General features: G+C 47.2%; 8 protein-coding genes across 8 annotated transcripts; 5 read left to right on the plus strand and 3 right to left on the minus strand.

Annotated features, from left to right (window-relative positions):
• Nucleotides 1-19: 19 nt before the first annotated feature.
• On the plus strand, nucleotides 20-2,125 carry N7478_000131 (protein serine/threonine kinase activating protein nimO; the record flags this gene model as incomplete). Its single annotated transcript, XM_056916347.1, has 2 exons — nucleotides 20-529; nucleotides 674-2,125. The coding sequence occupies 2 exons, from the start codon at nucleotides 20-22 to the stop codon at nucleotides 2,123-2,125; spliced, it is 1,962 nt and encodes a 653-aa protein (XP_056784227.1).
• Nucleotides 2,126-4,129: 2,004 nt separating this feature from the next.
• On the plus strand, nucleotides 4,130-5,304 carry N7478_000132 (3-methyl-2-oxobutanoate hydroxymethyltransferase ECM31; the record flags this gene model as incomplete). Its single annotated transcript, XM_056916348.1, has 2 exons — nucleotides 4,130-4,621; nucleotides 4,684-5,304. 2 exons carry the CDS (start codon nucleotides 4,130-4,132, stop codon nucleotides 5,302-5,304), a joined length of 1,113 nt encoding a protein of 370 aa, XP_056784228.1.
• Nucleotides 5,305-5,445: 141 nt separating this feature from the next.
• On the minus strand, nucleotides 5,446-6,023 carry N7478_000133 (ubiquitin-like protein ATG12; the record flags this gene model as incomplete). Its single annotated transcript, XM_056916349.1, has 3 exons — nucleotides 5,446-5,505; nucleotides 5,561-5,760; nucleotides 5,843-6,023. Coding segments are annotated over 3 exons (441 nt in total), but the record flags the coding sequence as incomplete, so codon positions are not given.
• Nucleotides 6,024-6,487: 464 nt separating this feature from the next.
• On the minus strand, nucleotides 6,488-7,090 carry N7478_000134 (uncharacterized protein; the record flags this gene model as incomplete). Its single annotated transcript, XM_056916350.1, has 1 exon — nucleotides 6,488-7,090. The coding sequence occupies one exon, from the start codon at nucleotides 7,088-7,090 to the stop codon at nucleotides 6,488-6,490; it is 603 nt and encodes a 200-aa protein (XP_056784230.1).
• Nucleotides 7,091-7,506: 416 nt separating this feature from the next.
• On the plus strand, nucleotides 7,507-8,610 carry N7478_000135 (E2 ubiquitin-conjugating protein UBC8; the record flags this gene model as incomplete). Its single annotated transcript, XM_056916351.1, has 7 exons — nucleotides 7,507-7,539; nucleotides 7,617-7,624; nucleotides 7,690-7,779; nucleotides 7,975-8,012; nucleotides 8,068-8,182; nucleotides 8,241-8,422; nucleotides 8,474-8,610. The coding sequence occupies 7 exons, from the start codon at nucleotides 7,507-7,509 to the stop codon at nucleotides 8,608-8,610; spliced, it is 603 nt and encodes a 200-aa protein (XP_056784231.1).
• An 882-nt stretch (nucleotides 8,611-9,492) lies between these two features.
• Nucleotides 9,493-10,103, minus strand: N7478_000136 (LAMTOR1/MEH1 family protein; the record flags this gene model as incomplete). Its single annotated transcript, XM_056916352.1, has 2 exons — nucleotides 9,493-9,772; nucleotides 9,865-10,103. 2 exons carry the CDS (start codon nucleotides 10,101-10,103, stop codon nucleotides 9,493-9,495), a joined length of 519 nt encoding a protein of 172 aa, XP_056784232.1.
• Nucleotides 10,104-10,769: 666 nt separating this feature from the next.
• N7478_000137 (DUF2011 domain-containing protein) lies at nucleotides 10,770-11,815 on the plus strand (the record flags this gene model as incomplete). The annotated part of the gene is made up of 3 exons (XM_056916353.1): nucleotides 10,770-10,795; nucleotides 10,856-11,408; nucleotides 11,465-11,815. The coding sequence occupies 3 exons, from the start codon at nucleotides 10,770-10,772 to the stop codon at nucleotides 11,813-11,815; spliced, it is 930 nt and encodes a 309-aa protein (XP_056784233.1).
• Nucleotides 11,816-12,659: 844 nt separating this feature from the next.
• Nucleotides 12,660-13,476, plus strand: N7478_000138 (uncharacterized protein; the record flags this gene model as incomplete). Its single annotated transcript, XM_056916354.1, has 2 exons — nucleotides 12,660-12,719; nucleotides 12,949-13,476. The coding sequence occupies 2 exons, from the start codon at nucleotides 12,660-12,662 to the stop codon at nucleotides 13,474-13,476; spliced, it is 588 nt and encodes a 195-aa protein (XP_056784234.1).
• Nucleotides 13,477-13,959: the final 483 nt, after the last annotated feature.

Raw genomic sequence — 13,959 nt, forward strand, 5'->3', positions numbered from 1 at the left:
TGGGAAATCATCTTCCCACATGGCTGCTGTATTCGTGCCGCCGTCCCCCCAGACCTCCCTGAACATGTCCACTCGCCGTCCACTCGCCAACGTGCCGAATGCAACCAACTCCCCCCATAGAGCCGGCCTCGTGCCGGCCAAACGAGTTCGCTCTAATCAGATAGAGATTCCTTATGGCCAGCCACCACCAAAGAAGCAGGTGATGGAAGCAGCGGAGCAGGATATGCGATCGCCAACTCGAAGCCGATCGACTACCTTCCAGGGCCCCGATTCGAAGCTTTTTGCTCGCCGGTCTAACAATGCCAACCCCAGTGCTTTCGAGAAGAAGCTGGTCGCTGCTAGGGACAGGGATCGTCAGCCGCAAGTGAAGAGTGCAAAGGGCGAGAAGCAATCTGCAGATACTATCGATACAATTCGTCAATGGCAACGGCATTACCGCAAGGCTTTCCCGCAGTTTGTCTTCTACTTCGACACTATCCCAGAAGATGTTCGCCGCAAATTCTCTCGACAGGTTATCGCTCTTGGAGCTGTAAGTTTGACCACCTATACAGCCTTTTCATTCCTGTTGTAGCCTTTAGAAATTTGCCACACAAGTGGGAAGATGCATTTTTTTTTTTTTTTTTGTTTTGAAAGATTGTATTACTCATGCTAACTGGTATATTTATTACTTCAGCGCGAAGAGAAATTCTTTTCACGACTCGTCACTCATGTTGTGACCTCCCGTCCGATCCCTGTCGAGGTTGCTGCCACTAGCCCGACTGAATTAGAGGCAGATGGGGCCAATGGCGATGCTCATATGCAAACCGTTAACCCTTCTCTCCTTGAGAAGAATGTCGACAACCATCTACCTGCATCATTGAAGAACGACCATCGCCGTGATCAAGGAAGCATGGATGTCCTCCAGAGAGCTCGACAAATGGGCATGAAAATTTGGGCATTGGAAAAACTACAACGTATGATAGTTACCATCAATGACAGCGGGTATGCCCAGGCCGATGGCGCAGCTCGAGGAAAGGTCGCCATTGGAAATCACGCCAACCCCCGGGGCGATGACCTGTCGCGTGTTCTCCGCCAGGAGTTGTTGAATGGCCCTTCGGATCGTGACCCTTTATCATCGATGGAGATGATCATGTTCAAGGGTCCTTTTATTTACATTCACGACATGAACGAAAAGACGAAGCCTGTAATGGTTCGAGAATACTCACGTGTGGCGAGACGCCAGGATGGAACTTGGCCGCAATTCAGAAGTGCACCACTCGGCAAATGCCCGTTCGTCGATGAACCCCCAAGCAGAAAAGAGTACGATAGACAGCGGATGCGACAGGCCAAGAGGGAAAAGAAACGTGAACAACCTGCAGAGGAATCCCGCCCCAAGATCCCACACAACTTTGACGATCAGACAGTTGATGCCAAAGTTGACGACACAGAGCAGATCAAACCGCAATCCACGGAGGACGAGAAGGTGTCTTCAAAGACAGAGATATCCGCCAAGCTTTTCCCCGATGAGACTCATGAACGCAAGAGCTCAGAAAGTTTCATCCCACCTCACTTCCCTCGCACTGGGCCTTTTTACACAGGTCGTGAGCCAGCAGCATCCGGTGTACAACCGTCCAATGTCACGTCGGCCATCCGATCCCAAATGATCTCATCAACTGCTGCCGCGCCCGGTGCAAAAGCAGGTCTAAGCAAAGAAGTCCACGGCTTGAAGAGAAAGGTTCTTGAAAAGGGGACGGGCAGCTTTGCCCTTGGATCCATGGCTGCTCCCCAGCGTCCACTAAATGGGTTAGCGATGCACCCAAAGACTCAACACACTTATGATTCGAATCAATCTGCACCCGAGGCCCGTAACATTCATGATGTTGACTCGAATCAGTCAGAAGGAGGCGGTACGAAACGCCGCCGGGAAGACAGCCGCGACGCAGAGCAGAAGAAATCGGAACGGCGAAGAGATCCCAAGCCTGGATACTGCGAGAACTGCAGGGATAAATTCGACGACTTTGAGGAGCATACATTGACTCGCAAGCATCGCCGTTTTGCACAGAACGCGTCTAACTGGGCTGAGCTCGATGCTCTGCTACATGAAATTCAACGTCCTCTCAAGCATGAATACGATTTTGAAGAGTAAATTATCCACGTCGATCGATTCCTCTCATGAATATCTCAACCCGGCTTTCCTTGTCACCAATATCTTCCGGCCTTCTCCTTTGTTCTGTTCCACACCCATCACGGCCTTCTGTTTCAGCCTCTCGATTTCATTTATCTCGATAATCATGTCTTGCCATTGGAAATAACATTGGCTCGCTAGCATAACAAATACCAAATACCCAGCATCGACACATTTGCATAATGTGGAGTTTCGTTTTTTCCATCGCATCGACAGCTGCACGAATTTAATGGCTCTCACCGATTCAACCATGCAGTCTGTTAGATCTCCGTTGGTGGAGATCGTCCGCTCGTTTCTCATCTCCCCATTTCCTTCTCCGTCTCAATGTATTTTTACTCCGAATTCGCATCAGCACCGTCACTATGGAAAACAAAACGATTACGTGTCTATGCATCAATTACCCAGGACATGACCTTATCATGATCCCTTCCCCCAGTTTATCAAGAGCCCAGGAGGCGGAGCGTGGGCGCTCTCATGTCAACAACGACTTCCCTACTTTCTCATTTTGTTTCCCCCCAAATATGGAAATCAATGACAGTTTCGTGTATACAGCTGGTATAGCGCGGGGGCGCGATGAGCATCGTTGGAGGGGCCCATTTCATCTCATTGCATTGCGAGAATTTGCGTCATACACCCTGTTTGTTTACATGGTCACATTCCCCCCCGCAAGCCTACGGGCCTAATTGTTCGCTCATCTGCCCTCTTTCCTTTCTTTCTCTTCATTCGGTGGTTGTATTCCTTTTCTTCCCTGGGCTTCTTGCCCGGCGCAGGTGGTTGGAGTCTTTTGAATCCTATTCTTTTGCCATAGTATTGAATCAAATCAAACACACTTACCATATTTTAGACCAAGCTAGCGTGTTCCTGAATACTGCATATTGGCTCATTATTCATGTAAATGGTCTAGACTCCTTTCTTATGCCAGGGCACCTTAGATCGCAGGCTAAGCTGGATTACGATCTTCGCTCTATGCAAGGGCTTAGACTCGAGGGATGTAGGCACAGTACCTGGTAGACACCTTACACCCACGTGGAAAAGCCATCCTTTGCTCCGAAGGCTTGAATATGCCGTGTGACGCTCAGCCTCGAGTCTGCACTGTAGTCTCTAGTCTAGCTGCGCCGTGCCGAAGGCTACCAAGGCATTCTGATGCCGGATTGCCGAATCACGGACTGATCATAATTCACAAAAGCCCAGACACTACATCATATCCAGCAAGTAATACACAATCCGTGACAATTATCAACGAACAATAATAAAATCAACAAACAAATATGAAGTATCTTATATCTGATCAGTTGGCATCCTCGCACTAAGCCCAAAACGGAAGCTACCTCGGCCACGTAAACGGGAGGCGGTGAGTGTATATTTTACGCCGAGATACATACGCCAGAGCTGTCAGATTCAACAACTAAGAGGCTTTTACGCAATAAAAAAATGATTTTAAGCAAGTTCATAGAAGTACTGAGCCGAGGAATACCGGTGTTAAGAGGTACAAATCATGAAAATATGTAGTGGTGTTCAGCATAAACACTCTAGCTTCCACTTTTCACTGGTATGTACCGCGAGCAACCGAGCTCCACTAATCTGACGGAGCTTCGGTGCGGCAGACCATTCTGAACGCCCTCACTTCCTCTTTTTTTTTTATGGAGATGCTCCCGTCTACGCTGCATAACCCAGAACGTACGTCCGGACAAATGGATATCTAAAACGATATAACAGGCATCTGTACCGAATACCAGATGAACCTATTGAAAGAGCATCCCTTCCATTCATTCCTTTCATCATCTTCCTTCCCAGTGGCGCGTGCCGAGTTGCCTCGGGTCAGAGTGAGGTCATTGCTCACATTTGATCTCTTATACCTCACCTGTACAATACGGGGTCTATTACTCTAACACAAAACATAACACACTTTTAAAGCTTCGATTGACTGCATATTTGTATTATTCGCGCCTCCGGCACTCCGACATCATGGCTGCGCCGCGGTTGACTTTGCGGCCTATTTCGAGATCTTTCTCTACAGCAACGAGGGGACTGAGAAATGATACCCTGCGCATTGCTTCTCGAACAGCTCGCACGAATACCTTCACTATGCGCTCGTCACCTTCTCCTTGCACCTCCGCTTCCGCTTCCACATCCACGTCTACCTCATCCTCGCCACTTCCCTGCGTTCAGATCCGACATAGTTCTTACTCCTCCTCCGACCCTGGACCCAATGCGCGCAAGAAGGTCACTCTCCAGACATTGAAGAACCTTTATAAGAAGGGGGAGCCCATTACAATGCTCACAGCCCACGACTTCCCCAGTGCACATGTAGCCGATGCGGCGGGGATCGATGTCGTCTTGGTTGGAGATAGTTTGGGCATGGTAGCGATGGGGCTGGAAAACACGACGGAAGTTGTGATGGAAGAAATGATCATGCATTGTCGGAGCGTCGTCCGCGGTGCGAAGAGTGCTTTCATTGTAAGCCCGGGCTCAACATACCCATGACTTATATAAGATTTGAGAATTAACATTCATGTTAGGTCGGTGATCTGCCCATGGGATCATATGAGATCAGCCCCGAACAAGCGGTTGAATCATCACTTCGTCTCGTAAAGGAAGGTCGTGTACATGGTGTGAAGATTGAAGGAGGTGACGAGTTAGGCCCGACAATTAAACGGATCACTCAGGCTGGTATCCCCGTCGTCGGACACGTGGGCTTGACACCGCAACGACAAAATGCGCTTGGTGGCTTCCGGGTGCAGGGTAAGACATGCAGCAGTGCGATGAAGCTATTGTATGATGCCGAGGTAATGCAAGAGGCTGGCGTGTCGATGTTCGTCCTTGAAGCGATGCCACCAGAGGTTGCAACGCTTATTACAAACAAGCTGAAGGTTCCAACGATTGGAATCGGTGCTGGAAACGGGTGTTCAGGGCAAGTACTCGTTCAAATTGACATGACCGGAAACTTTCAGCCTGGCCGCTTCGTTCCCAAATTTGTCAAGAAATATGCCGATGTGTGGGGTGAAGCTACTCGGGGCATCACTCAATACCGCGAAGAAGTTAAGAGCCGTGCTTTCCCTTCACAGGAGTACACATACCCCATCACAAAAGAAGAGTTGGCGAAGTTCCATGAGGCGGTTGAGGGAAAATATCGAAAGTAACGAAATGTATAATGTCTCTGGGTCATGGATAACTTGCATGTTCTCTGCCTCACCTTTTTTTGTATTTTACCCTGCATAAGCTGTACATAAGATAAGACCATTGTTGAATTTGCGCTGGGTGGCAGGGTAGAATAACGCCCTTCAGCCAAATGCTGGCGTCATTGAATAAGCGACAATCAATTGATCATCTGTTTTGAAGCACTGTACCAAGTTAGATGTGATAAATGAATGAAACTGGGAACGAGGAATGATCTACCCTCCATAAGCCGCCCATGCCTTCATCCAGACCGGGCGCAAAGACGCTATTGACATAGCAGAACACCGAGTCTGTCTCTTTGCAGTCAAGCTTCTTGCGAAGGAACTTAACCACTGTTTCAAACTTCTGTGACGCGCTGACCTTGAACACCCGATTTTTGAGAATCGGCGCAGAGGGTAAAGGTTGAAAGCGAACAGTGACTGGAGCCACGTCAGTTATGAAATGCAGAATAGATAAAAGAGCCGATGTCATAAAGGTGGCTCTTTGATGTCGTGGGCGTACCTTTTCCAGCGTCGATAGCTTCCACATCAGCAAGTGCCTGATGGGCATCGCGGGGCAGACCCGTCAACAGCACCGATGCCGTCATGTTCATTTGGAGATCTGCACCGTGCTCATCGTCAGGGATTGGAGCATCGGCCATGCTTGATGTAGTTTGACTTCGTTGTATGAATTTGTAGATTAGGACTGGAAGAATGATGGACAGGTGAGTATGTTGCCGAGCTTCGAGGCAAGCAATAGGAACCAGATGGCGCCTATATACAAATCGCCGCTATACCGTATTTGATCTAGCGCTGTATTATTGCGACTCTTGTGAGATGACCAGGCCTGGAGGTGACAATACATGTATTATGTATTTATCAGTCAGGACCATGAAGTCGTTCCAGATATCAAGTTCCAAGCCTGGAGGTTATCTTCAAGTTTAGGTGACTTCAAATGTTGCACTAGGTAGACATTATATCATCTTTTATACTTTAGGAACTTCGATAATACATAGTGTGTTATTGGCTCTCTTGATGATACATCTATGCTCAGATCCCCTGAAAGTATAGGCCCTATCCTACAATGTACATCTCGGCCTAGAGCACGCATGCCTCCAGCCCTGGAGGTGCTATTCAAGTTGTTGATGAATCTTAAAGCACTGAAGTTTTATGATGGCTTTCCCTTCAACTTTTCCTCGGCATTTTCATCAAATCTTGGCTTCTCGCCATCCGCAATTAGGACGGCGGTCGCAGATATTGCCATAAAAGTGCCAAAAAACCCTACGATCCAAAAGAACACAGGCAGCCCCGTTGAGTGCCCATGCTCAAGGTATGCACAGATCAACAATGGAGGTCCAATGGGCCAACAAGTATTCCGAAATATATAAGGAATAGGGTCCTTTGCGAACCGGGCGCTGGTGCGAGTCCAAATGAAAAAGAGCACTGATAAAGTGAAGCAGGCGATGATTGCCCGAAGATTCATGATACCAAGTGGAGAGGCTCGCCAATTATTCCAGCAGTCCTCGCGTACACTCTGTAATACATAAGGAGCTGCTGCATCTCCGAAAATAGGGCTGTACGCCTTGACTGCGTTCTCCCACACGGTCATCGTAGCCTTGCGAAAATCCCGTCCACGACCCAGAGGCCACAGATCAGCGGCCTTCTGGGCAAATTCCAATGTCGTATCATGCTTGGACATGAGGTGGTCCACAATGTACTGTCGAACCTGGCGGGGACCCGCATCGTCCGGAGGGAAAGTGGATAGAGACATGATGAGAGTCGCACTTGGGTCAGATGGTGATCGTGACATCCGGGTTCCATGGCTCCGCACCAGAAAGCTGACTCATCGGGCCATCATTGTCACCAAGTTCCCCCTCCTCCGTCCACTCTTCGTCTTCTTTCCTTCCAACTTTTGGGCTACTAGTGAATTTATATATCGTTCAAATTCCTCCCTACCTTAAAGCCTCAGGCCCCTTATAAATACAGTATTCCAATCCGCTACGCCGTCCTTTCTTCCCAACAATTTTGCCCCGCCTCATACTTCCCCGCTTCGATTGGAGGTAATCGGCTACTCAATTACCTCATTGTCAACCCCGAAATTACCTCATTGTCAACCCCGAAACTAGCTATCAGATAGCTTCAATCCGAGCTTCGAGAAACTAGCGTATTCGCCCGCAAATCGCCAACATGAGCAGTCCCAAACGAAGAATCGAGACCGACGTGAGTTTCCCTTTGGATGTATAGAAACTACATCGATGTCCCCGCACTAGCTAATACGTGATATTTATACTTTGCAGGTTATGAAGTATGAATGAAAAAAAAAATTTGTCTTTACAAAATATGGGAACATGATCACTAACTATGGTTTAGGATGTATGCCTATCGATCCCTTTCCCTTCACCGATATCGCCGCGACAAAGAGGTTCCATCGGCCTCCGTACAAGACATTGGATTCCGAGAGTTTGTCTGATGATATGGTTTTAGGTTGATGAGTGATTATGAAGTGACACTAGTCAATGATAACAGTAAATCTTTCCATGATCTATCTCTATTATCAAAAATTCCAAATACTAACTGGAATTTAGTGTATGCTCCATCGGACCAGGGACGAACGCACGAACGCGACGAAAGCAGCTGACATTTTTTGCGCTATAGGCAAGAATTCTATGTTCGCTTCAAGGGACCAGAAGAGAGTATGCTGTCCATCAACACACTGAATGTCGGTTGAATACCTACTGACCGTTCTAGCGCCGTTCACTGGAGGACACTGGAAAATCCACGTGGAATTACCAGACCAGTACCCCTATAAGAGTCCCAGCATCGGATTTGTCAACCGCATATTCCACCCAAATATTGATGAGCTGTTAGTGCCCTGCTCTATCCGATTTCCCTTTTTTGATATTGACCGTTTTCGGTTGCAGGTCAGGATCAGTTTGTTTGGACGTTATCAACCAAACATGGTCGCCCATGTACGACATGCTCAACATCTTCGAAGTCTTTCTACCACAACTTCTCCGCTACCCGAATCCATCTGATCCGCTCAACGGCGAGGCCGCAGCGTTGATGATGAGGGAGCCCAAGGCATATGAGGCCAAAGTAAAGGGTACGTGGATTGTGCCATATCTGCCACTGACCAATTTTTGACAATAAATAGAATACGTCTCCAAGTATGCCAGCAAAGAAGCAGTCGATGATGCAGGAGAAGACACCGAGTCGGAAGACGAGCTCAGCTCAGCTGGAAGCTATGAATCCGGTGGTGAAGAACCAGCTGGAGCAATGGACGATGTTTGATCGGTGGGCTTCTTTACTCTGAAATTATCTTTACCATCTCATACTGAGATTGGATTTGCACAAACATATTGCATCATCCCCACTTTTTGAACTATTATATTATATTTGTTTGACTCATCGGACAGGACCAGCGGGCGTTTCGTTCACATCGAGGTTTATGGTTTTATTTCCTTGTCTTTTCGATTCCCGTTCCTGCTATTCCTCTTGAATTTCGATAAATCAGCTTATGCATTTCTATATCTCGGGTGGAGTCAAGGATAGGTGATGCGCGAATTTATCATGGATTAGCAGTTATGTGTCAAGCAGTCTGTGACACTCGAATGGATTTTGTTTCAATTGATTGATTTGGCATCCTGATTTGTAGCATATTAAATATACCCTTGGCTTAATCCAGTGAAGTTCCGAGTTCACATATCCTGCATTGAATTTACATTTCTAGACAGTAAGAACCGAACATAAAAAAAATGAAAACTCAACGATTGTAAAGAGAAAAAAGAGAGAACATCGCCAACGAAACTCTAATCTGAACAAAGAAGGCACATAAAGAAACATTCTGTTGAATGGAGGCCTGCACCTTGGGTATTAACAGGACAAAAAAGGGGAGACACAAAGAGAGTGGCTATGTATGTGCGATACAATCGACCGGCGATCCATGATTCATGCAAAGACAACAAAAGAATATCAAGACTGAACAGAAAGAAAGGGGCAGCGCAAGAGACAGAAAAACAAATACAGAGATACAGGTTAATGTCCTGGAGACGTATCAATTAACTCCAGAGTTCTTGACTCCTCCTTGGTGACCATGGTTTCTCTAGACTCTTTTCGTATGATTCATCGTGTTCTGTGAGAGTGCAACGTCGCCGAGCCAATGCCCTGCAACAATTAGGTTACTTTGAGGACCCCAAAGACATCACGACTATCAGCCTTCATGTTTTGACGGGATCGCTTCTTGCTGGGATTAAGAACGACTTCTCCCCAATGCTTGGGCACAGTTCCCCCCGTGCTAGGGCGACTATGATGCGATGCTGCATCAGATGTAACGGCAAGATGACTTTTATCGTCATTGGTAACAGGTGATGCCGAATCAGATCGAGGAGTCTGAAGAGTTGCCTGTGGTTGGAGGTGGGGTTGCGGTTGCAAGGACCAGATATCAATAACAGTACTGCAGTACGAAAGAATGCCCGATCAGTAAAGACATCCCAACCAGAATCGCATCGTCGCGAATATATTAACATATAAAGGGAAAATACTCACTCAGAAGTCCGTTGACAGATCGCATCCAACGCTTCCCTCTCACGCCTCACGTACTCCGGATCCGGCTGATTAGCCTGCTGAGCATGGCTGAGTGCTCCATAGCCATACCCAGCCTGATAAGGGTCATCCTCTAATAAACGAGAAGACTCCGGCTTAAAGAAAGAATCGTTAGAATGCTTTATCCTGCGATACGCGTTCCATGTCTCGCGCATAAGACCCAGATAATGCGCATTAAACATCTTGACCACGCCTGACTCACCTCAGGAGACTCGTGGCGATTACCGCCCAGGCACGAGGCACAGACACCCATTTATAGGGACGTGGTAGAAAGGACGGAGACGGGTTGAGGTGTTCGGAGGGGCACGATGCGAGTAGCACGAGGCATTAATTGCCTCCCAATGACCGATGCAAAGGTGGGACCCGCGAACCCCCTCAATGGGGTGGGCTAGATGGAGTTGACGAGAGATGTGGAGTAAGGAGTGTGGTTTATGCAGAATGAAAAGCGAAGACGAAAAATGGCGCTGCGATCGAAGGAGGGGTGAAAAGAGAATAATAAAAAGTTAAATGTTGCAAGAGGTTGCAGTCGGAGATTGAGGCTGGGAAAGTGTCCGTGCGATGTCATCGATAAGCAACTGGGCGTGGCCGCAACCTTGGAAGGCGTGTACCGAAGGCCGCGGCATACCTAAGCCGGCCCCGTCAAGTGCTGTATTACTTATTCGTAAGGGCGGTGACTCTTTTCGACCTTATATTTTAGGCAGAAATCGAAGACGATCTTTGGCCATTATGACCTCCAGGGCTTCTGTGTAGTGGCCGCAAGGCGTGGCATTATTCTTTAAACCTCTTTTTTTTGTGATCTTTCCTCTCTGCACTTCTCTCTGCACGAACACGATTATTTCGTAACCACCATGTTTGATTTACCCGAAGCCAAACGGTATGCCTATTGATTCTAAACCTCTTACTGATTTATACTCACTAATAATCACTCCTACAGTATACGCCGGGATGAAGTCCAATCCCCCGCTTCGTCGCGTTCACCGTCCCCGGTCGATCAATCGGAATTTGAAGATGCCCACGCTCGCCTGGGGAAATTGCTCAATCTCGATGAGTTGATCGGGATCAATGCGCCAACAGACAATGCGGACAATGCACCGCTAGCCCCAGGTGCCGATGATGAGGACGAGGAGCAGGAGTACGAATTTCGGCTATTCAGCGCCCCGACAAAACCAACACCCACCACTGAAACCTCTGGAGATACCACGGGAAAGAAGAATTCTGATGGCAAGCCCTCGGAAGGAGGAGATAAACCTAGTTCGGGAACACAGAAGCTTCGGATCAGATTGAATTCACCAACAGCAGCCTCAGGCGAGGGTAAATTCGTCAAGGCATTCCGTGGATGGCAGTACTATTTTTCAACATCTTCATTATGGAACGACAGCGGAGACAAATCCGAAGAAGAAGCGGATCAGGCAGAGAAAAAGAAGCAATTCGAAGATACTGCCGTTACGGGCGAGCATGTGCTATCTTGGACCAAATCGCAGCCATGGGTAAGTTGATTTACTGATTTCATACTCATGTATTTCTAACTAATGCTGCTTGTCAGCCTGGCTGCCATCTCCCATGGAGAGTAATCCATCTCAAGCGACACCAGACGAAACTGCCACCAAAGGATAAAGATTTACCCATTTATGTGGTCGAGGGCGCACTGCCATCCAAGTCACCGAAAACTCGCAAGAAGCCTGGGAAGAAGCGCCGGGTCATGTTGCGGAAGCGTGTGGCGGCGGCTCAAGTAGCTAAGGAGAATGATGCTGAGAAGCGGACCCGGAAAAACCGCGAGCGAAAGCTCAAACGTCGGCAGAAGGCCCGCGAGGAAAAGGCGGCAGCCGTGGCTGCAGCTGGTGGTGATGTTTCCATGATAGATGTGGATGGTGCTTCTTCGGCGGGGGATGATTAGATCTTTGCGTTCTTGATTGGTGCAGTGTGAGCTTTTATAAGATACCCCAATGATATTGGCAATCGAGTCAATGAACATGAGCCGAATGACCCGCATATATCTATTTAGTTAGCAAAGTTGCTTTTATATATCAACAGGTGCAAATACCTACTTCATATAAACTTTCAACTACTGCAACTACTGCAACTACGTACAATATGGACATCTAAAGATGACTCAAGGTATTGAACCTTGGAATTCGGTCTTAATGGGCGGAGGCTTGAAACGCCAAGTGAAACTCATTTCTTTTAGTACCCTTTGCTAATAACAAGAATGAATAAAAACGTGACCCTAGGCCCTTTATTGAAATTCAACCTTACCAACGATCGGAATACATACACGATACCTTTCCAAAGTTCCAAGGTTCTTGTGTAGGCTCTTAAGCGTGGATACCGATAATACACACTGAAAATGCGTATATTACCTATTTTCAAATTTCATGCTTGGAAAAGGGAGCCTGTGACAGAAGCTTAAAGGTTAATATTCATCAGTAGTATATGTATACCACTAGCAGCACGTCATTATGATGGGGACAAGCTTAAATTTAAAACCCACTCACCCTCAAACCCGTTCATGTCCAGGAAACAATTCTAGACGCTAACAATATCGGTAATGAAACGAAGCAAGAAAGAACCAGACCCTATCATGGCCGAATCCGAATCTCGCGTTTCCAGATATGACGATGCTACAGAGGGTTTTCTAGAGGCTTTGCCTCCACCTGTCCCTAGGTATATTTACCAAGGAAGCCAACAGTTTCATTATTTTGAACTATGAGACCACAAAATTTCACAACTCGAACAAAATCATGGCAGCGTTTCGTCAGAGCCAAGCTGGTGCTCAAGGGGAAAGAGCGGGCGCCAGCGGGGTGGGAGATACTCGGCGAGAATCAGGTAACTACCTCTATACTCAATCTGGGGCTCAAATCCAACATCGTGATACCCTACACCCAATATCAGACGGAAATTCTAACTGTCTCATCTTTTTGATGAACCCCTCTTCTTTTGCACACGAATTTCTTCATCGCAGCGACAAAGGCCCACTCGGCTATTTTTACGACTACGACTCGTCAACCCAAATTCTCATCATCAGAATAGCCACTCTGGAGCACCGAGCTGTGGCCAGAATACTGGCTCTGCGAACGGGTTTCATCGTTTGCTGGTGTTGAAGTCGATGTGAATTCCAGGAGCAAAAAAATCCCAGACGAGGGATGGGCGCCCACGACAGTTATGGGCTCGGTCAAAAACAAGCCTACGGTAGTCGTGGAAGTGGGGGTTACTGAAACGGAGGCCAAACTTCGAAGAGATGCGACGATGTGGACTGATTCCACAGGGGGCCAGGCAAATATTGCTATCACAATCAAGATCAACCAAGCCAAACCGCTTATAAAAATCGACAAATGGGAGTGGAATCCGGTTACAAGCACGCCATATGTGGTCCAGCACATTGAACTCGCAGGAGGTAATGGGACCTGCTCGGTTTCAGGCCCGTCTCTATTGATTCCCTTTGAAAAGCTTTTGCTAAGGGCCGCTAGCTACCCTCGGGAATGGAGTATCGTACTCGATGTTGAAGCTTTGAAGACTTTGGCGATTAACATCTGGATGAACCAACAGATTGCTTATTAGTTTGTTTCCATTTTTGTGATCGATTCCCTGTTTTGTGAAATCCATATGCGTATTTTGATATAGTCCTTTTTAGCGCAATGAGGTAGCTATCCTCGGACGAAATCATTAAGTTTTATAAGGTTGAGGCTACGTGCTTCTACTAGTATCCATTTGAACCCCTCTTTCCAAGTTACAGGTAGAAAAGTAGCCGTTTATAACATTCGTACTGAAAAAACTTCGAGTTATTTGTATGCAGATAGTACCTTGCTATTTTTATTTGTTATGATGTAGTAAACTTAGACACCATCATACACCAATATCGAATCCGAGCTATCGATCGATGTCGCTTAATATAGTACCAGTTAATCAGTTCAAGTTCACAGGTCTGCCGCTTACTTTATATAAAGAAATCTTGAAACCCTTGTAAATTCGGCATCGCGGTTTCTTTGTACTTTAAAATAGCAACGCCAATATAAATAGCCATTCATTGTCTGTTCCATAAAC

Source organism: Penicillium angulare (assembly GCF_028827245.1).
Source record: "Penicillium angulare strain IBT 27051 chromosome Unknown utg000001l_segment0_segment0, whole genome shotgun sequence".
Taxonomy (NCBI): Eukaryota; Fungi; Ascomycota; class Eurotiomycetes; order Eurotiales; family Aspergillaceae; genus Penicillium; species Penicillium angulare.